The 22,404-nt window shown below is 44.6% G+C and overlaps 2 protein-coding genes across 4 annotated transcripts in view; both read left to right on the forward strand.

Annotated features, from left to right (window-relative positions):
- Window positions 1-3,249, forward strand: part of NUP58 (nucleoporin 58) — a 37,982-nt gene extending 34,733 nt beyond the window's left edge. For all 3 annotated transcript variants that reach the window (XM_054384617.1, XM_054384634.1, XM_054384626.1), the window contains one exon: window positions 3,080-3,249. In XM_054384617.1, the coding sequence (XP_054240592.1) occupies window positions 3,080-3,249 (170 nt within the window). The remainder of the gene's footprint in view (window positions 1-3,079) is intronic.
- Window positions 3,250-18,225: 14,976 nt separating this feature from the next.
- Window positions 18,226-21,028, forward strand: SHISA2 (shisa family member 2). Its single transcript, XM_054389514.1, has 2 exons — window positions 18,226-18,529; window positions 20,475-21,028. Exons 1-2 carry the CDS (start codon window positions 18,226-18,228, stop codon window positions 21,026-21,028), a joined length of 858 nt encoding a protein of 285 aa, XP_054245489.1.
- Window positions 21,029-22,404: the final 1,376 nt, after the last annotated feature.

Below are 22,404 nucleotides of genomic sequence, written 5' to 3' on the forward strand. Positions count from 1 at the left end.
TTGAATTTATAGATATAACGGGGTAGAGGGTGTGCGCACACTATTTTTGTGAAAATTGAGATGCTAAATAAGCTTTGAAGAGCTGAGTTGAGAATTTGTGTTGGAGATGTTTTTATTGAAGAATAGCAGCCTTGGTACACAGGGTAAGAGATAATAAATGGGATCATAGCCGGACATACTTACACTGCTGAAAAATGAATCTAAATATAATCCATGTGTAACTGAGTAGCTTTTGGATACAGAGGCTGTAGTAAATCAGTCATAGCCATGCTGGAAATCCTTTTTGATTTAGAGCTCCTATTTGTGGGTGTGAGGAATGAGGGCAGGAATAGATTGCCTTTGAGATCTGCTGAATCCCTGTTTGTCCTTGTAATATTAAAACACCCACCTGTTACAAAGAGATGTGTACCTCATGTTTGGTTTGGCTATCTAAAAGGCTGACTGAAGTGGAGATGCAAAAGGTTCTTCAGGAAGATGCTAAGTCTCTGCCCTCAAAGGGCAGGATGTCCTTTATTTTCCCTGCATCTAGCAGAAGCTAGGTGGAGGTAATTCGTGAACACTTTACCCTTGCCTGCTGAATTCCTGACACTAGCTCATACAGGTTTGTGTGGCATTCATGATGCTTTCTACAGGAGGCAATGCTTACCTGTTGTCTCAGATACATACTTAAAAGTAAAAGGGTAACTTATCAAGAACATTTTTGCTTATTTTAGGATTTTTTTTAATTATTTTTTTCCATAAACTCCTGATGAAGAACAAGTTTATTCTTCTAAAAATCTTACTTCGAATTCAGTTAGCAGGAAAATGGAGTTGTGATGGTTTCACCCCTTACATTCTAGAACGAGAGATGAATTAGCAAAATGTAGTCAGTACCCAAATAAACTATGTCATGAAGTCCCACTCTAGACCTGCACATGCATTACATTGGCAATGAGTTCTGCACAGGCAAAACTGCATGTCGAAGGACTGCAGTTACTGGAGTGTAGATAGTGGGGGAATTTATTGGCACTATTATGTGGTGTGTAACTCAGGTCCAGACATTGCAGGAGGAAGAGTTTTGCATTGTGTTTTGAAGTAGTTTTTGGTGCAAACCATCAGTAACATTTGAGACAAAGGGACATCAGGCTTTTGAGAGCCACTTAAGGATTTTGATGAGATAAACAGTTGGGGTTTCATTTCTGTGCTTTAAAAATGTTTCATATGACCAAAGGGTTGTTTTAACTATCTGCTGGAGAATTAATGAAACCATGTTAGGTAATGCATATTGAGAGTATACCCCTTTTTTGCTTGAAAATCAGTCTCATTTTTTCTTAATACTTTAATTGATAATGGGTTTCTATGTGTAACTTGCATGAAACTGTAAAATCTTAACTTGCTAACATTGTACTTATTTTCTATGATTGGTTACCTTGTTCAGTTTCTTGGGAGAACAAAAAGCATTATGAAGCTCTACTTCTTAACTAAAACTAAAAATAATTCTAGCATTATGTAATAGTATCCATTATTATCCAAGTTGCTTTAGAGATCCAAATTCACAAAAGAAAGTAAAATGATTTGGTTTTACTGTTGCTGAAAACTGTAGGCAGATTTTCTTCAACTGATCTTGTTTGATAGCTGAACCAAATGTTCAGTTTGTTTACCATGATAGAAGAGAACAGAGGAGCTAAAATAGCACAAAGTTGCTGACCTAGTTGTTCAGTCTTTCCAAAGCTTTGTTTTCAGTGCTGCTTTTTGGTTTAAGTCATAAATGGTGTTTTCTAGGTACCAAGAATTTGGCAAGGGGTTAATCCTTTCCTGCCTCTCGCTCACGGTGTGGTCTGTACTGCATATGCTATAAAGACAGGCGAAGGTAGCCTAGGCAGTATAGCACGAGCCTGAGGGCTCTGACTCCAGCTTTGCTGTGTCCCTGCTGTGAGCAAAGAGAGCAGACTGTGGTCTGCTGGTACTTCTGCCTTCCCATTTACGTATTTAGGCTGAGAACTTGAGTTGTTACAGTTCTCGTGTTGCACAATTTTGGTGGGATTTTTGGGTGCCTCTGTGGTATGGCTAATGAACAGACTTGGGATTTAGGATATGGACCTGGACAGGCTGTAGACTTGGGCAGAGGGGAACCTGATGAAGTTCAACAAGGGCAAGCATAGAATCTGGGGAGGAATAACCTCATGCACCAGTACAGATTAGGAGTTGACCTGCTGAAAAGCAGCTCTGTGGAGAAGGATCAGGAGGTCCTGGTGGGCAAATTAACCATGAGTCAGCAATGTGCTCTTGTGGCCAAGAAGGCCAATGGCATTGTGAGGTGCATTAAGAAGCGTGTGGCCCAGGGGGTTGAGGGGGCTTCTTCCCCCCTTCTATACTGTGCCTTGGTGAGGCCACATCCAGAGTAATGTGTGAAGTTCTGGACTCCCTAGTTGAAGAGAATTACTGGAGAGTGTCCAATAGAGAGTTACAAAGATGACTGGTGGACTGGAGCATGTGTCTTACCAGGAGACACTGAGAGACCTGGGGCTGTTTAGGCTGTAGCAGAGAAGATTGGGAAGGGATCTTATAAACGCTTGTAAATATCTAAAATGCATGTGTCAAGAGGGTGGGGCCAACCTCTTTTCAATGATGCCCAGGGGTGATGGGCATGAACTATGACATGGGAAGTTCCACCTAAACATAAGGAAAAACTTACTTGAGTGTGATGGAGCACTGGAGCAGGCTGCCTGAAGATGGAGTCTCCTTTTCTGGAAATACTCAAAACCTGCCTGCACATGTTCCTGTGCAATCTATCCAGGTGAAACTGCTTTGGCAGAGAGGATGGACTAGTTGATCCTCAGAAGTCCCTTCCAACCCCTATCATTCTATGATTCTGAGATACAGTTGTTTACAGTTACTGAAGCAGACTGTGTTAGTGCTGTAATATCCAAGTTGTCAGAGCAAGTCCAAGGGCGTTAGCAATGTGGCAGTGTTGAAGATCCATGCTGGTATAAAGTGTTACAAATACTGTTAATGAAGGGCTGGTGTTCATAGCTCCAAGGAGCACAAACTTGAAATCCTGACATAACTTGTTTTAAAATATTTTTCCCTCCCTCATAAGGCTTTGGCAGCTCGACTACATCTGGGTTTAACTTCAGCAATCCTGGCATCACAGCATCAGCTGGCCTGACATTTGGGGTGTCTAATCCTGCATCTGCAGGCTTTGGGACAGGAGGGCAGCTTCTTCAGCTGAAGAAACCTCCAGCTGGAAACAAGCGAGGAAAAAGATAGGCACTCCTTTTGTGGAAGGGAAGTGAATCAACTTTGTTCATCCGAAAAGTCTATTTTTCTAGATTGATGCATTAACTAAACTGCATCCCAGGAGATTTATAAAAATTTTGCTACTTTTCCCTAGTCTGAAATAAAAACCGAAATTGTATTGAACAGATATTTTCTTGTGAATAGAAATTCATTTATGTATTTTTATTTTTGGCCCTAGTTTTAGAAATGTTCTATACTGTGTTATTAAAGAATCTTGTAAAACCATCTATTTAACCTAATGTTAGTAGCAGAATATTTTTTGTTAATAAGCTTTATACCATATGAATATATGCATATTTGTTTTTTTGTACAGATAAAATATATTCTAGTACAAATACTAGAGTTCATATCTTCTGTTCCTGGATATGGCCTTTAAATCTACTTCAGGGTGGTTTTGTGTATATGGATGTAAATATATACAGTACAGTGCACACATCTGTGTGTATGTATGTGTATATATGTATAAAATACAGATGTGCAAACCTTGTCCCATAGACGGATCTCCTTTTCTTTGTATGTTTTGTTTCTCCATGTTGCCCTGTGGTCCCATATCTTGATGTTCTTAGGAGTTTCAAATGGTGGGTCCTGGGCTATGTCATCATTGCTGCTTGTGTTTTGTTGCTCAAGACCAGCTAAAATGCAATGTTTACTATTTCATAAAGTTTGGTAAATAGTGATCAGTAGCTGGATTTTTTTTTAACCTTTTTCTTGACCCATTTAGCAGCCAACTCTGAAGAAAAATCTTAGATTTTTTTCACACAGACACTTGATGTTTGGCTTTGTTTTTCCTCCTGAGATGAGCAGTGAGTTGTGGCAGGATTTCAGCTGAAAGCTCAGGATGCCACAAGGTCTGTGTACAAGCAGAGAATGTCGGTCTGGATGAGGTTTTTCCCTGCAACTGCGTGAAAGAGGATGTGCTATCCTTGTGAAGACCTGAATTAGCTGTTAGAAGACAGAGTTGATTTCCTAGCTGCTTGTCAGCACTACTAGCTTTGACTTAAGCAGATACACAACTGCTTTCTCAATACGAGGTGTGGTACAATATATTGCTGCTAAAGAACAGAGGGGAAATGTAATTTGAAGGTGAAAGCTATTGCAACAGTAGTTTTTGAATCTTGCATATTGCAGTGTTACATCTTCTTGTGCTGCATTTCCAATCTGATGCTGCTAGAAATAGCTGGTTAAACATCTTAAGGAGGGAAAAATAGATCAATTAAATCACAGGTAGAAGTGTGAACATGGAACTTTGGAGACGAGTTGCTTTTTATGTAGGAGATGTTTTGTATATAACATGCATCAAATGAATATTCACAATCATTTTCACAGAAGCACCTTTTTATTTCCAGAAACAGTTACAGTGCATCTGATTTTTCTAGTACTGGGTCATTTGTTTTCTGTTGTTAAAGTGTTATTACCATTTTGTATGTTTTGAAAAATGTCTGCATTCAGCAGTGATTGCTCTTTGACAAATGTTCAGTTTGTCACTTGACCTGATAAAATTAAGGGAAACTGAGCACAGAGTTCTTTACTTTTGTACTTGTATGTTATTGCATCTTTGTGAGAGCTGTCTTTTAGGAAGGGATGTAATGGGTTTTTTTTATGTCTCAGAAAAATAAAGCTTACAGTTTATTTTGATTTCAACCTTTTTTAAACTTCTATTGGGCTGCAGTCAAAACTGTAATGTTTGTATTCCTTTGTTACTGCTTTTTTTTTACTAGTTAATATGTTAAACCACTGGACTATCTTGTAATGTATTAATTTGTGAAACTAATTTTACATGTGTACTGTTTGTCCATATGTGCAACTTAGCATTGTGCAAACAATAAAACAGTAATGCTGTGAGCCTTGTAATACATACTTTCCTGCTTGAAAGATCGTTTCCTGCTGTTCTCCTGTGTTGCAGGAGAAACAAAAACATACTCAGCTAATACATAGAATTGTTTTTCCTAGAATTTATGTAGTGCAAAGCTACTCTTATTGAAGTTAGAGCCTTGATGCCTGGATTGAAAGGGTGAGGGGAGAAATGAGGTATTGTACTGGGGGATTGTCCAGAATCTTTTCAGTGAGCTACATAAACCTGGATCATGCTGTAATGTAACACAGCACTAGGTATAGCTTCGTAAATTCTAAAGCAGTCTGAGCCTCCTGGGTATCTGTGTTCTGTTTCTTTTCACATTAAGACAACAGTTATGTTATGTCCTTAATTTAGTCTAAGTAAAAAAACATTCGCATAATAGAATAATCACATGCTATAGTACAAGCGAAATTGAAAATGGGATTTGAAAATTATATACCCAGAATGTGACTTGGGTGGTTGAATTTAGCCATGATTTTCAGGGATCAGCATTGTATAAGCTGTTTCAAATTCTTTAATTTTATTTTCCTAATTTCAAGATGTGAAATATAATCCAATTGCAAAATACAAATACATTCGAAGCATGACTTGCTTTTCTACAAGGTAGATTAAAGCAGCTGACCTGTACTTAAACAGGTCATGAAATGGCCTGAAATGAAATTAAGCCTGGATTACTTGTTCTCTAAAGGAAGGAAAAAATGTTCCAGAGGAAGGTTAAAGTCACATATATAGGATGTGATTCTCTGTAATAGTTTTATCCCTTTTTGTGCAGCTATACTATAAACTCCCATCTAAATATTCATAACATAACTTCATTTTTGAACCTCAATTGCCTTTATGGCATTATTTTTGAATTAAAATGAAGTTTAGGGATGTACATTTAGTAGTCTTCCCCCTGCCCCCCCGTTTGACATCAGTGGCAATTCTTTTTTTTTTTTTTCCTTTCTACTACTCTTGTCAATAGTAGAAATAATTCAGTCACTCATGTCAGCTTTTACATGTTATTGGTTCTGCTATCTGGAATATCTCATCAGAGGATGTGACAGAAACATCTTTTAAGTTCTTAGAAATTTAAAGTAACTGCATTGAAAAAAAAAAAAATCTATCTGTACTGTACAGGACAAGTGCCTTATGCTCCAGAAAAGTATTTTTCCTTAAATTCAAGCTCCTAAGAGCTTGGCTATGTGCAAAAATTTCCAGTGGTGTCTTATAGAAGTTTTGGACTAATTACTGGGATTGTGTTGTCAGGCTGTTTTTGTGTTCCCCCTGGTTAAGTACCTCTCAAGGCTGTGGCTAGTATCTCAAGGCACTGACGGATGGTTAAAGTATCACAGTAGTAGACTTGTACAGCTGCTCATGAGAATCAGCGGTTGGGCTTGGAGGGGCAAATGACACCGAGTTGATTCCTGCAGCACCTCTGGGAGGCAGTGGTTACCTGCTGCAGCAGTGCCCATGGAGCTTTAACCCAGCCACCTAACCAGACAGCAGGTAGGTTGCTTTACAAGGAAGATGGTGAGGGGAGAGAGATGAGGGGATGTAGAGCATAAGGCTCCCTAATGTGAGCTAGACAACGTGCTTTAATTGATTTTGGGATTATTTCCTCTGAACTCAAATGTCTATATGCTAGTGGTTTTGTAGTCCCAAACCATCTCAGTTTGTAATACATTTTTTGCTGTTGGTAGAATGTTGCATTTAATAGGTAAAAACAGGACTGTAGGAGTTTTATTTTCTACATGGATGATGTTTTTTTTTACTTTTAGGGGGAAAAACTGATTATAAACTAACTCCAGAAGCAAAGGAATTTAAAAAAAGACATAAAATTAAAGGAGTCCTACCAGGATTCCAGTAGGTCTGGTGGAGAATGCCACTTTCATCAGGTGGCAGGAGGCTGCCAGTTACATGCTCTTGTTACAAAGCCCTGGCCACACAGCTGTCGTGCAGTGTGTCACCTTTTGTTTCCAGGTCATTCATTTTCTTACTTTTTTTTTTTTCCTTTAATGTAGCAGCATTTTCTTAAACTTCAATATCTGAATGATCCTTCTGGCCCATTTGACTCCTCTTACAAGGTTTATTACTTAATGCTTTTTTCCACTCAGCCTTGGGAATTTGATCATTATAGCCCATTGCTGCAGTTGAAGTGCCACACTGAGGAGCTGAGTAGGCTGTGTGTTACTTCAGCCTTAGTAACTTTTACAGAGAAAAGTTTGCTTTCTCTTTTCCCACCTTTTAGAAGTGGGAAATTCTAGCTTATTATGAATAGCTTATGATTAAGTTTAGAACTTCTACAAACTGGAAAAGCTTCTTGGTTGATTTTACTTTTCTTTGACTATAAATCTGCCCCCACAAGGATATCAGAGTAATTCTGTTGAATACTTGCATGGAAAACTTGGAATGTGTACTCCTGTCCTAAGCCAGTCACTGAACAGGCAAAAGATACTTTTTGTTCAGCAAATGTTTCGCAGACTAATGGATTTCCCTACTTCTTTTCAATGCAGGTGTCACTCTACAGCGTGTGCTTGGGCAGCAGCTGAACAGCAGCCAACTAGAACAACGTCTAATTGCTTCCAAAAGCCGGTTCTGATTAAAGTCTAGTATATAACTCCTGAGCAAGAAATACCCTGCTGGCTCTCTATTTAATGTTACCACATTGTGGTAACAAAATATGTCTCAGAGGTGATGATCTCAGTCACATAAGCAAGCTAGGATGATGAGGTTGTGATCAGGCACTTCGGAGTAGCAAAGGAAAAGAAGCACAAAATTGAAAAATACTCAAAATCAAGTATTCAAAACCAACCTGTTATGTGAAACTTGGAATTCTGAAAAATACCTAGTGAAAGAAGAAGGGGTAAGTTGTTATGGGAGAGCCAATTGTGAGAGGCAGCTTGGGTAGACTTTCAGTTGGGTGAAACCTTGGGGGAAAAATATTCACAAACTATGAACAGGTGGGTAGCTAAAGTTAGTCTATTAACTCTGTGGTTAAATACCTAAGCAGAAGCTACTCTAAAACAAACAAACAAAAAACCCTACGAAGCTACCAACCCCTTCTAATCATGTTAACTAGTTAGTATTTTGTGGCTGTTTGGATGCCCTTTATTTCTTTATCAACATACACATAGAAGACTCAAACCTTTTAAGTGTGAGCACTTCTGCTGCTGTTCTACCCAGAGTTAAGGTAAAGTACATGTGATAGAGGAGTCCTTACTGAAAAAAACTCCACCTTTCAAATAAGCAAACCATGTGGAATTGCTGGGGCCCAAGTGCTAAGTGGATGCAATGGCAGCAAGCAGTTAGGCCAGCACTGCCCTAGTCCTTAGTGGTGTGGGGACATCTCACCATCTGCTGGAGATGGGTGCAAGAGTGATAGTTGAGCATACCTGTATCTTGCCAGCATGTCACCTTTGTTTCATGCAGCTGTGCTTGGCACAGTTCTCCAGCACTTTGTCTCCACTGTCCTTAACAGCAGTGCCAAAGGAAGCCACAGTGGTTTTCACTTAGCATTGAATTGGAAAAACTGAACAGACAAAAGTCATAGCAGAAGGGATGTGCTGGCCCTGATGCCACAGACAAGAGTCTCGGCAGTGCACATTGTATCAGTTTCACAAAGGAACCATCTTTTTCTTCTGCCTTTTATTTTGGCTGTGGGCTGAGGGGACTGGTGGCTGTCTGAAGAAGCTCACTGCAGGTACTATTGCCACTGATTATGTCCATGGTAGCAGGGTGATGCTTAAACTACAAGAATAACCTTCAACGATCTGGCAAATGTTCATGTACCTCCAGCAGCCAAACCAGAAGAAAGCCTTATCCCCAGGGAAGGCAAGACTTGCTTTGGTCATTAGCTAAGCTTATGAAGTATAGGCCACGAGGGTGAAGCTCCCACTTGATCCCAGGGTAGCAAAGGGAAGTTGATGCTGGGCTCTGCTCTTGAGAGTGACTAGGGAAGGCTTTTAACACTGGTTTTGTTGGCTTCAGACATGGTAACATTGTCAGTGCCAATAGCAACTTCCTGCTTGTACTGGGAGATGGGCAAAGTGGCTGAACTGCAGGGAGGCTGTTGCAGCTCATCTAGACTGACCTTCACAGGGCAAGAATTGCTGTACTGAAGATTCATGTCTAAAACAAATGCCTATTAGCTTAAATTTATTCTTTAGTAATAACAATATTTAGCTGGAAGTGCTTTTTTGAGGAATTCGACACTGCACTTGACAAATGTCTTCTTCCTCACACATTTCCCCACACTTTATTTCTAGTGACACAGCAGCCACCACAGCTGTTATTTGTTTCTCTGTCATGGTGATACCCACACTGTGGTGTAACAGAGCGTACCAGGCTCCAGAGCTGCTGAGAAGCACAGGGGCAAAAGGGTCACTTGGGTAAGATCAGGGGCTTGGGCAGACAGATAGCAAGAAGTGACAGAAATCAGAGAATGGTGTGGGTTGAAAGGGACCTCTAAAGGTCATCTAGTCCAACCCCCTCTGCAGTCAGCAGGGGCATCCTCAACTGGATCAGGTTGCCCAGAGCCCTGTCAAGCATCACTTTGAATAGCACCAGGGATGGGACCCCAGCCACCTCCCTGGGCAACCTGTTCCAGTGTTCCACCACCCTCACAGTAAATAACCTGTTCCTAGCATCCAATCTATATCTGTTCTTGTCTAGTTTGAAATCATTGCCCCTCTTCCTCCTACTACAGTCTGTTGTAAAGTCTCTCTTCATCCTTCTTGTAGGCTCCCTTCAGGTACTGGAAGGTACCCTTCAGGTACTGCTATTAGGTCTCCCCAGAGCCTTCTCCAGGCTGAACAACCCCAGCTCCCTCAGCCTGTCATTGTAACAGAGGTGTTCCAACCCCCTGATCATTTTTGTAGCCCTCCTCTGGATCCACTCCATCAGGTTCATGTCCTTCCTATATTGAGGGCTTCAGACCTGGACGCAGTACTCCAGGTGAGGTCTCACCAGAGCAGAGCAAAGTGGCAGAATCACCACTCTGGATCTGCTGGCCACATGTCTTTTGATGCCCAGATGTGATTTGCCTTCTGGGCTGCAAGTGGACGCTGCCTGCTCCTGTCCAGCTTCTCATCCATCAGCACCCCCAAGTCCTTTTCTTCAGGGCTGCTTTCTATAACCTCATCCCCAGTCTGTATCAATAGCGAGGATTGTTCCAGCCCAGGTGCAGAAGACTTCACTTGCTGCACTTGCTCTTGTCATGAGGTTCACCTGGGCCCACATGTCCAGCTTGTCCAGGTCCCTCTGGATGACATCCTGTCCCTCTGGTGTATGGACAACACCACTCAGTTTGGTGTCATCTGCAAACTTGCTGATGGTGCACTCGATCCTGATGTCTATATCATTGATAAAAACATTAAACAGTACAGACCCCTGAGGGACACCACTTGTCACTGCTCTCCATCTGGACTTCAAGCCATTGAGCACTAATAATAACACTATAAAATATTAAATAATAACACTAAAAACCAAACACTGCTGCAGAGAGGTGGCTGTCTCCTTTAAAGTTAGCTCTGAGAAGGGAGTGGGGAGAGAATTCCAAAGCCTCATGGAGGTAAGCCCAGGGTGATCAGCACCAGGCCAACTCTAACAAGTCCAGGAGAGTTTAGATGGAGCTTTCTTGGCTGAAACTTCGTTAGTGATTATCTGAATAAACAAGGTCTTCTTGACCCATTTGCTGCTTCTCCACTAAAGAGGCTCCAGAGTTCCTCTTTTCTTCATTAGCTGAAGGAGGAAGCTAATGAGCTCTCATTGTCCCAGCCTGTCAAAGCTCTTCCCTTTTGTGGGAAGTTAATGCTACTGCTCTTTAACTTCCTAATGCACAAATTGCTGCAGGGTTTTACTTGACATTAGGGCCTTGTTCACAGATGGGAGCAGTAAGATGTGGTGCTGAGGGAGGGACACGGTTTAGCTCCAGACTTGGTAGAGTTGTATAATGGTTAGACTTGACGATCTTAAAGGTCTTTTCCAACCAATATGATTCTATGATTCTAAGTTGTGTTTTGAGCTGTTGATGTCAAGTAAAAGAGCAGTGGTGGAAGCAGATACAGTCTTCTTTGCTTCTTCTGCAAGCAGTATAACAAAAATGTCCTGATCTAGAAAATATGCTCATAAATAGTGTTTATTTTCTGCACCAAGTTGCTGCTTCTTGCTAATCTGCACTAATAATCCCTATATAAAATCCAAAACCATAAATTAAGATGTAGTAAGTCTTGTTGAGAAAAAAATCAAGAGAAGAATCACTTTTCTCATGTCTGCAGCTCATTAAACTTAGCAGCAATCTGGCTACAGCTACATGGTGATGCTGCCTTCACTATATTGTGTCTGAATCTTTGCTTGTGCTATGGCATGGTGAGCAACACTAAACTTTGCTTTTGAAGTGATCCCTAGTTCTCTCTTCTGCATTTGATAGAATGTTCATCCTTCATGCCCTGCATGGCATAATCTGGAGGGTGAATGTGGAAAATCCCTCTGCTTTGGAGTTTTTACTTTTTTAATTTAAATAAGTGTACAATAATAATGATGCCTCTTCAAATTGACCAGTCTCATGGAGAGGGCAGGCTGTGGGAAGATGGGTTTAGTCCACAAGAAGTAATTCTTCTCTTTTTGTCTGAGGAGAGGGGGAAAGCTAAAATTCTTGCCTTTCTGCTAGTGGCTGGAGTGGTGGGTTAGAGCAGAAATAATTCAGTTAGGAAACAGCACTCCTTTCAATTTGAAGATGTGCACATCATCTTTGTGTCCAGGCTTTTATACAGTGTAACAGCAATTTGCTGTGTCTGCAGTTAACTGGGAGTTCCAAAAACCAGTGTACCAAGACTCCCAGGAGGAGAGCATGACAGTTGTATTGATCACAGCTCAATAGTTGGACAATGCTAACAAACTCCCTAAAGCCCTGGACTGATAGAGCTCAGTGTTGAAACTGGGCAATGTTTTGTGAGAAACAGCCTCCTCCTTGTTGCAATCCTGCCCTCGTGAATTTGAAGGGAGATGTCCCCCAGCACTGTAAATTAAGATACTGTCACCCTGTCACCTCCTTTCAGCCTGCATCCCTTAACCCTGCTATGGAGTCAGCAGTGCATTTTTTGGGGCCAGCTGTGTGATAGTGGAGGTGTCTGCACTGGCTGTGATAATGTGGTGCCAGCACTGATGTCTGCTGTCCCTGCTGCCTGTGCCAAGGCAGCGAGCACTGATAGCAGAAGCTGAGCACTGTGTGCTGATGTTCTCGGTGCTGGTGCAGCCTCGGCAGATTCACAGCCCAGCCCTTGGGGAGTGTGTGACACTCATAACATTTCATTCAAAGCTGTTTTTACAGTCCTTCGACTCTTTGAGACTTTTTTTTTATTTTATTTGTTTTCTCTTCAGTCATATTGTTCCAATTATTTTCCAGGAAATGAGAGCCATAAAAGAAAGCCTTTCTGCTATGAATACACGTGTACTTTAAAATGGAGATATTAAATATGTTCCCTAAGCAGAAATAAAAAACAGTCCAGCTTATGCAAGTAATGCCACAATCAGAATAGTAGTTTGGGCCTTTAAATATGCCGATGGTGTTTAAACAGTACTTATGACAGGTGTAGCTACACTAGTGTCAAAGGTAGCTTATAGCCAGGGCAGGAAGAGATGAAAACCCTGCTGAGTTAAGCTCTTATTTTTTAGTAACTCCCCTCATCAGGGAAATGACGTTAGTATAATCCGTTGGTAAGGACTGCAGGCTTGATGGCAACAGTTCTCCATCCACGACCCATAGTGACGGCGTTTTATTAGTGCTTCCCTTCCCACTCACTGCACATGGGGGCAGCAAGGCATTGCTTTACCAGCAGGAGTTACCCTTTCACCTGAGAAGCAGCTTTGCCAGGATAAATGTACAAGACTTTGGGATTTCTGACTCCGAGGTGGTTTATTTATGCTGTTAAGACAACAAACAAACAAACCCAAGGCAAGCAGGCTTTTAAACAGCTAAATCCCTAAATACTCAGCTTGGTCTTCAGATGGGAATTGGTTCTATTATTTTATATTGCCAGGAAGAGGAATCTCTGTTGATGAAGTGTTAAGCTGCGACATGTAAGTGTACAAAGCGCAATAAAATCCAGCTCTTGCGGTAAGCACCACCTGGCTTTTACATGCAGAGTGATCTGAATGATAGTACTGTGATGATGTATTGTAGTTTCTCTCTGCAGGAAGGATGGAGAAGACTTCAGATTATAAGCTTTAACTTTCAGTCCTGATTTATGATGTGGATACAACTGCAGAGCCAAAGTAGTAATTCCTGAGTCCTGATTTTTGAGGTTTCTGATCAGGTTTCAAAGTTGTTCAAAAGTAATGATGTAATGCTAGATAGACTAGCTAAACATAATGAGAAAGGCACATAAATGCTCGTTTGGCATCCATGCCTGGGCAATGAAAACCAGGTAATCTCACTTGTAAATAGGTGGTTAGGCTACCAAGAGCGAAACCGAGTATCCCAAAGAGGAAGAGAAGAAAGCATCCATCCACCATCTAAACTTTATCTCAAACGGGCTCTAAGGAAAAGGGGATAGAAGTTGGTGCCAGTTTTATGTCTCTTCTACCATCAAGGGAATGTGGCAAGTTGTATAGTATGGATTGGAAATACAATAGGGAGAGCAAAACATTTGTAACAGCAAGAGTCACTTGCACATCCACAGAATCTCCCAGTAGCTTGGAGAGTTGTGTTGCAGGATTTTCCTTTCCTAGCTCTGAAGAAGTTCCAACGAAGCTAGAGATATTGAATAAGGTGACAGGTCTGTGTTCCTGCTTTACCTTAGAGAACTTCTGTGATGGTGACCCAAGGGGAAGGGAAAGGGACTACGGTTTCTTATTATTGTCACAAAATCCTTTCTCTCTTCCAGTCCAAAGTGCGTGGGCACAGTCAGCCCTGGCAAGCGTTTGCAGAACCTCACTGTGACCAATTCAGCAACTCACACTCAAGGTGGGGTGTCCTTGGTTTTTCTCAGTGTTGAACTGGGAGCTGTTTTCATGCCTTTCCTATTTCTGATGACTTTTTTTGAAGTAGAAGCAGTTGTATTTGCAAAGAGCTTTAGCAAATGAGGCCTGCACACCTAAGGAAAGCAAAGCACCGAAGGCATATAATTACTTTTGAAAAATTCCACATAGAGAGGGTGTAGCAGTAAACCAGCAAAAGTGGCTTTGTTACAATAAGGAGATTATCTGTCAGTGCAGTGACAGGATGAATTTAGAAGGTAAGAAGATACCAGTCTTCACCAGTCGTTTATGCATATGCTGGTGATCATCCCGCAGCAGCAGGGATCAGCATCCCAGTCTGGCACTGGTGCAGAGAGCTGTGCCAGAGCTCAGTGTCTGGGCATGCAGGTGCATGGATATCGGCTCACAGCCAGTTGGACACTGGGCCCTGTAAAAGCTGTAATGTGTTGTAAATGTTCTTATCCTCTACACTGCTGCACAGGCAGCTTACACCTCAGAGTGTTAAAAATTATATGGAAAAAGAATTTTATCAGTTTCAGACAGCTGATCAAAGTAATTTTAACTCTTCTTTTCCCTGCTTTGAGATGATTTTTCAGGAATCACAGAATTGTTTTTGTTGGACTTTAAAATCATTAAGTCCAACCATTATCTAATTCTACAAAGTCTGGTGCTAAACCATGTCCCTTAGCACCACATCTATGCATCTTCTAAGGCCCTCCAGGAATGGGAGGATTCAACCACAGAACAGCACAAGTTCTTTAAATGACTGAAATAAATGCTACTTGCTTTCCTGCAAACGTGCATCTGGCTTGAGAAGGGTAAAAAACATTTCTACTGAGCCAAAGGCCTCATCACGCTACACCTGACAGTAGTAGTAAAAATTCAGAGACTTTTAGGGAAAAATTAAGTTAAAAGTAGATAATAGACTTATCAACTGTCATTATTATTGAATATCTCTCAACTTTAAAAATCTTTGCTGACCATGACATATATATATCATGTTTCAATTATATCTGAGCTGCAAGATGTTCAGTTTGGTGTGACCCAATGAGTTTGGTGTCCCTCAAGAACTGGAGCCTTAGCGATAGGCTTGATTTACATTGAATTAAACTGAGCTAATGTTCTGGGTTTAAGACTGGATGTCTTAACCATGGAGCTGGAAGTCCTCCAAGGACCAGATAGTCCATGGAGGTGGACACCGGAAAGTGTAATCTTTTGTTATTACATCCCATCATTCCTGCATCTTCCCTATATAAAAGGACATCACAGGCTATTCTCCCCTTTTTTCCCCTCTCTGCTGCTCCTGGCATAGACTGCTATCTCTTGTTTGGTACTCTGGGGAAGGCTTTCAGCCTTGAGTGGCCTGGCTAATTTTTGCTGTGTCATTTGGGCCTGGGAGGGGGGTGGGAGGGTGGAATTGAGGTTTAGCATTGAGGTCTGCTTGGAGAGGGAGGTCTTGGAAGGTTTTTGGCCTAATGAGGTTGTTGTAAGCCCAGGTCCAAAGGACTGGGCCGAGGCTGAATAAGAATTTGTCTATTTTGTATGGGGTTTTTGTACTGTTGTATATAGTTGTGTATAGTACTTCCATTTAAATTTCCAGTTCTTTCCAATTCTGTGTGGAGCATTTTTATTTTACTCCTTTGGGAAGGGATAAAATAGCATCTGTCCACTCAAACCTGAGACAGCTATTGTTATGAGATTGCTAGGCACAGAAAAGTGGGAATGAAAAAGCTGCGGAATGAAAAACTGTTGCTATGCTTATGTGTTTTTACACATTTTGGTTTGACGTTCTTTGACCTTTGAACACATATTACCTGATCAGCTTGTTAAAACAACAAGAAAAAGCTAATGAGTCTATTGCCAGGTATGTTCTAAAGCACTTTGTAAAGTGCCATGTTTTCAGGTTTGCATAAGCTTAATGAGGTCTGCTATTATCTCCAGCTTTACTCAGACAAGTTAAGACAAATTCTGAGCTTGAATATGTAAAGCACCTGCTACAGATAATCTCTGCAAGGGATCTGGTGCTGGTATTTTGTTGTGATCAAGGCTCTTAACTGAGAATACATGTGGGCTAGAAAGCAGGCTATCTTCTAATAGTCTGTTATTGCTATTGGAAGAGGTCCACCTTACTGAATATCAGTGGAACCATCGGCTTGAAGGATGGGACTGGGAAAGCATTTTGCTTGCCACATACATGAGAATCCAGAAGCTGCTTTTCTTATTACGAAAACATCACTCCTGACAAGATGAAAATGATCTTGTAGGAAAACCTCTGTGAATGCCGGCATTTAACAACTGCTGTGCTGTCACGTGGGGCTGACAGGTACCCTGAAAGGTCACTGATGGGAACTCACGGATTTAAGTCCTCTACATGATCACCTACCCTTGCTGTGCCTCAAAGCTGCCCCACAATACACAGAATCACAGAATGTTAGGGGCTAGAAGGGACCTTGACAGATCATCTAGTCCAACCCCCCTGCCAGAGCAGGATCACCTAGACCAGATCACACAGGATACCATCTAGGTGGGTTTTGAGTATTTCCAGAGAGGGAGATACGCTGTAGGCCACTGCAGGGCACCTCTATGAAATCTGTTACTGGTCATGCCTAGTCATGGTGTGCTCTTTGAATTGAGCTAAATGTGCTAGAGCTGGCAGATCTAGGTAGCTACTAAGGGGGTTTTGAGATAGAGTAACTCAAATTCCATCATGCAAATCGCCGCAAGTTTCTTCTCATTCAGCCAGCTGGTTTGATATGGACAATGCAGAACCTGTCACGCTGCACCCCACTTTTAATTTTGATAACTACAGGCATTTCTAAAGGTTGGCTCCTCCAGGTTATTAATTGTTTCTGAGGAAGATGAAAGATGTGTATGAACCACTTCTGCACCCTGCTTTTGCAGCAGCAACGTGGCTCTGGGCTGAACTGCAGAAGGGATGAGGCTGAGAAATAACTTACTGGGACAGCAGCACAGCCGAGGGGGCAAAATATAATTACCTGAGCTGTAATTTGACCAGAATCTGTTGGTCCAGACTAATACCTCTGTGAAAGCCTGCAGCTGTCTGAGAGTGGCTGAAAAGAGAACAAAAGAGGGAGATGAAAATGGAGAGGGAAGGACTGGTATGGTGCTAGTCAGTCAATAATTTCATTGAAAGGTTTGAAAGAATGAGAGAAACGGAACTTTGCAGTCCTTGCGGTGAAAGGACTTAGCAGCAGGGTTTAGAAGCAGCGCCAGTTCTCGGAGCCACCCCGTTTCTGCCGCTTTATTAGAAAAAGTATTTTTCACTTGTTCTAGTGTGTTGGTTTGGTTGATCATACTTGAGCTGAGTTTGCGGGAGAGAGAAAAAAAAAACACAAACCTTCTTGATCGTCCAGCAGCTCGGACACGTTTGGAGGAGCGTTCCTACCCCTTTCCTTCAGCTGCTGCTGAGTTTTAAAAGGTTGGGAAGCAAAACCAGCGCGTGTGCTCGGGACGGCCGAGTGTGGTGCGGCAGCGCGGAGCGGAGCGGGGCTCCGGGGCCGCTCCCAGCGGGGCGGATGGATGATTTGGGACTGGAGTGGTTGATTTCAGTCGCAGCGCCCGGCGGAGCGGTGGGAGGACGCCCGCTCGCCCGCCACGGTCACGGCGGGGCTCTGGCAAGCGGCAGCCAGTCTCCCAGGCACGCTGCCCCCTTCCCCCGCGGCGGCGCTGGGCAGGGGGCGCGGAGCCGCCCCACCAGGCGGGGGCGGGCCGGGGCATGCGCGCTGCGCTGCAGCCGCTGCCTATAAGGGCGGTCTGCGGAGCATCCCCCACACCCAGTGGTCGTGCCGTTCGCCGCTCTGGACGGGGCGTACTGCGGTGGCCGCCAGGCGGGAGGCGGCGGCTCCTCGCATCCATGGGCAGGGCGCTGGGCGCCGGTCGGGCTGGCTTGGCGGTGGGGCGGGAGTAGCGAGTAGCGGCGCCGCCCGGGCGGTCCTTCCCGCCGGCGGCGGCAGCTCCGCCGACCAGCCCCGGGCATGCGGCGGTGGCAGAACCCGCGGCGAGACTCCTTGCATTGCGGCGGCTGCATGCCCCGGGGAAGCAGGGGGCGCTGCCCCGACGCGGGGGGGCTCTGACCGAGCTGCCCGCCCGCTCGCCGCCCCCTCGGTGGCGCCATGCGGGGCGGGCGGTGCTGGCTGCTACTGGCGGCGCTGGGCTGGCTGCTGGCGGCTGGGGCCGCGGCCAGCGGCGAGTACTGCCACGGCTGGCTGGACGGGCAGGGCGGCTGGCGGGACGGCTTCCAGTGCCCTGAGCGCTTCGACGGCGGCGACGCCACCATTTGCTGCGGCAGCTGTGCCCTCCGCTACTGCTGCTCCAGCGCCGAGGCGCGTCTCGACCAGGGAGCCTGCGACAACGACCGGCGGCAGGGCGGCGGCGAACCGGGTCGCCCCGGCAAGGACGGCCCCGACGGCGCGGCAGGTGAGATGGCCCTGGGGGTTCCTCGAGGCTCGGCAGCTCCGCGGGAGCTACCGCGGGTTTGCGGCAAACTTCTCGCCCGTTCCTTCTCCCTTGTTTCCTCCGCCGGCGAGCCGCGGGGCTGAAGGGGTGGAGGTGGGGCCAGCCGAGCCCTCCCGCAGCCGGTACGCGGGGAAAAGCCTGGGCACTTACTTTTTCCTCCTTATTTGAAAATCCTTTAATAGAAGGTGACGCCGCGGTCCTGTGTAGCTCTGCCTTCTCAGTCCCGTTTGTGCCCCCAGCTCAAAAGGGAGGGGGAAAAAAACCAAAACAAAACACCAGCCTGAGCGAAACAAACAAACAAATAAAAAATAGCATGATATTTCAAGAGAACTTCTGACTAGTCCCTACTCTAGTTGTGTACGTTCTTGCAGTTCAAATAACTGTCTCACGGCCCCCCCGACACTTTTTTACGGGGTCGATTTTCAAGGATAAATCCAAGTCTGTTGTTGTTTGAAAAAAGCCATCCACGCCTGCTGAACGCGCTAGAAGTAGCCTGAAGTGATGTTATAATTAGGACAGATTTACTCCTTGCCTGTTACAGTAGCAAGTGTGTGCACCTGCTCAAGAGTTCCTGGAGTGCCAAGTACAGGAGTAGAGACAAATTTTTGCAAGCCTTTTGTTTTAAAAGTGTTAAAATTATTAAATAAATGGGAGAAATGTGACTTCATTTGTGCAAGGAGGTATTCCAATGTGAGCAGACAGATGATCCCCCTTCCCTCCCCCCTTTGCAATTCGGAGAACAAGATGTTTTTCCTTAACAATTAATTTTCTTAATTGGTGTTTACTGCTAAGCGAGTTTGGGAGTCATCTCCTTGCACTGGCACTGGTTAATTTGCAGGAAGGCCAGCTGCTGTGCCAGGGCATGTCCTTAACAGTGGCTTTGTTGATGCTGGTCAGGCAGAGGCTCACAGTCCTGCCTGGGTCTGGGCTGCCAGGTTTCAGTGGAAATGCTCCAGATGTCTGGAGCATTCACAAGCACTGAAGGGGGAGACACCTTCCTTTCATGATTCCAGGATATATCCATGCAGATTTTTACTGGGGAAGAGAAACCAGCTTTTTCCTTGGGAGTGCCGAGCAACTGGGCTCCAGGTCTTTCCAAGGACGGTGTTCACCATCTGAAGCATCACCCATACTTCCTGCTCTCACTCCTCCCCCACCCTCACTCCTCCTGCCCTGATGTCCCTTCTTTAACCCTTCCAAAGAGCAATGCTGCCTCTCTGCTGGTAGTGAAGCTTCAGAGCATGGTGCTGTCACCTTACTACCCATCCTGTGGTTTCTCCCTAAACCCAGGGCTGAAGCACAGAGCAGCCAGATACTCAGCCTCAAAGCTACAGGGTGGCAGTGCCCCTGTGTCTGCTACTGGTCAGTGCCTAGCTATCTCTGTGCTCTGAGGGGTGGCAGCAGCTCCAGAGACTGGTAATGGGGAGGGATGCAATTTATCTCCTGAGCGCACAACAGGGATCTTACCCCCAAAGTATCTGCCTATGGCACCATTCAAATCCAGCATTTTCATGATTGATGCAGTGACCTAGTAGCGTTGGGTCGTCTTCAACCAAAACAATTCTGTGATTCTTCTGGCAGGACATGTAGGAGATGATGTAGTGAGATGTGGAGCGATGGTTGATGTGGATGACTTAGACTCCCATCAACAGGAGCAAGGTGTGAACTGTGGGTTTTCTTCCCTGTTAGTAACTATAAAGGTGCTTTTAGAAAATCCAGCCATTGGTTTTAGCAGCCCTTTTCATCTCTTATGTAAAATGCTCAGCAGCTCACAAGCCTTTAGTGCTCACCCTGCGATGGCCTGTGCTTGGTGGGGAGGTGGACTTGGCTATGGTGAGGGGGGACTGTGAGAGGTGCTGAGGTTTGTCCTTGGCCCTCAGTGACAACATTTTCTTTGCTGTTGCAGTGCCCATCTACGTGCCATTCCTTATTGTTGGATCTGTATTTGTCGCCTTCATCATCCTGGGGTCACTGGTGGCAGCTTGCTGCTGCAGATGCCTGCGGCCCAAGCAGGAGCCCCAGCAGAGCCGAGCCCCTGGGGGCACCCGTCTGATGGAAACCATCCCCATGATCCCAAGTGCCAGCACCTCCCGGGGCTCCTCCTCACGCCAGTCAAGCACTGCTGCCAGCTCCAGCTCCAGTGCCAACTCAGGGGCCAGAGCTCCACCAACCAGGTCTCAGACCAACTGCTGCTTGCCAGAGGGGACCATGAATAATGTCTATGTCAACATGCCAACAAACTTCTCGGTGCTGAACTGCCAGCAGGCCACCCAGATCGTGCCACACCAGGGGCAGTACCTGCACCCTCAGTACATGGGCTACGCCGTGCAGCACGACTCGATGCCGCTGACTCCAGTGCCCCCCTTCCTCGATGGTTTGCAGGGTGGCTACAGGCAGATCCAGTCTCCCTACCCGCACACCAGCAGTGAACAGAAGATGTACCCAGCTGTGACTGTGTAGCGCTGGCGCCTTCCTCCCCCTCCCCACCCAGCAGATTTTTAATATCTAAACTGAACAGATGAGAAATACTTCCTCGGAATGAAGCTCCCAGAGAACATCACTTGTAAATAATTCTGTGAGGCTCATGCATGTCAGACAGTGTTTATAAACCATTTATTTCCACTGGGGTCCGTGGCCAGAAACATCAGGATGATCTCTCTGCATTAATGCTGCCAGATACGCTCTCATTCCAGTGTGTGATTTACAGCGGCGAGGGATGGTGCTGGCAGTGCAGACGTATTGCAGATCACTGGACGTGCAAGACAGATGCTGGAGCCATCAAGTGCCCTTCAGGTATGACATGGTCAGAAGTATTTGCCTGATTAATTTGTAGAAAGAGTTTTGTTACGCTACAAGAGCACAGTCCTTAGGACACTTCTTTCCTCCTCTCCCAGTTCCTTTAAAGACATTTCCCATTGCTTTACAGACAATCACAACTGAGAGCCGAATGGTGCAATTCCTGCCTGCTGGGTGCTGGTACCAGCCCCTTAGGGCTTCTTGTGCATCCCTGGTTTGGGGTGGAAGGCCACAAAAGGCTTAGTCTTGCAAAGACCGATTTTCCTTGCCCCTGGTATTTATGTAGGAATTAAGAGTGTGAATTACTCATCTCTTCTCTCCAGTGCACTTGAAATCCATCTTGATTTGGTTTTACCTCACAGTCAGGACCCAGAAGTGGTTTGTACAGGATTTGTGAACTTTTTATTGAAAACAGGGTACAAGGCACTTGCTCTTCCTGATGCTCAGCAGAGCTTTTGGTGCAACTCACATCATCTGAGCTGAAGCTGCCTTTGCAGAGAAAGGTTGCACTGTGACTCCAAACATGCCTGATTTAACCTCACTTCCCATGAAACAGTAAACCCGTGTGACTGTGGAGGGGCTGGCAGAGGTTGGAAACCCATCCCCTTTTCGTCTTTATCCGTGAGGCAGGGGCCAAGGAAGGCACAGCTCTATTTAAAAAATGAGGAAAAAGGCACAACCAAAGGATGAAGGCACTCATGGCTCGCTGTGATGTCACAGGGGTCAGAGAGGAGGTGCAGTGTTGCAGCAGGGACGCTTTGCCCTGGAGCTGCTGCCTGTGTCTTGCTTTGCTTCATTCTGGGAAAAATACAGCTCCAGGTGGAAGAGGCAGCAGTGTGCTGGGAACAATCAGACTCTGCTAACTGTAATATATCACCCTGGATGCAACAAACTATTTAACGCTGGGTTTGTCTCTGAAAGAAATGTAGTCTCTGCATTTTCATCTGTTTGTTCTTCAGCCAGAACACCACAACAGAGGACTGAGGGCGTCTACCAAAACCGGGCAATTGCTGTAACCGGACCAGAGCTGATGAAAGGCT

Source organism: Indicator indicator, chromosome 1, assembly GCF_027791375.1.
Source record: "Indicator indicator isolate 239-I01 chromosome 1, UM_Iind_1.1, whole genome shotgun sequence".
Taxonomy (NCBI): Eukaryota; Metazoa; Chordata; class Aves; order Piciformes; family Indicatoridae; genus Indicator; species Indicator indicator.

What these genes read in the sequence shown, in the direction of transcription:
- SHISA2 (XM_054389514.1), top strand. Translation starts at nt 18,226, where the DNA reads ATGCGGGGCGGGCGGTGCTGGCTGCTACTGGCGGCGCTGGGCTGGCTG. An exon ending in CGGCCCCGACGGCGCGGCAG is followed by an intron (nt 18,530 to 20,474) that starts GTGAGATGGCCC and finishes TTGCTGTTGCAG; the next exon opens with TGCCCATCTACGTGCCATTC.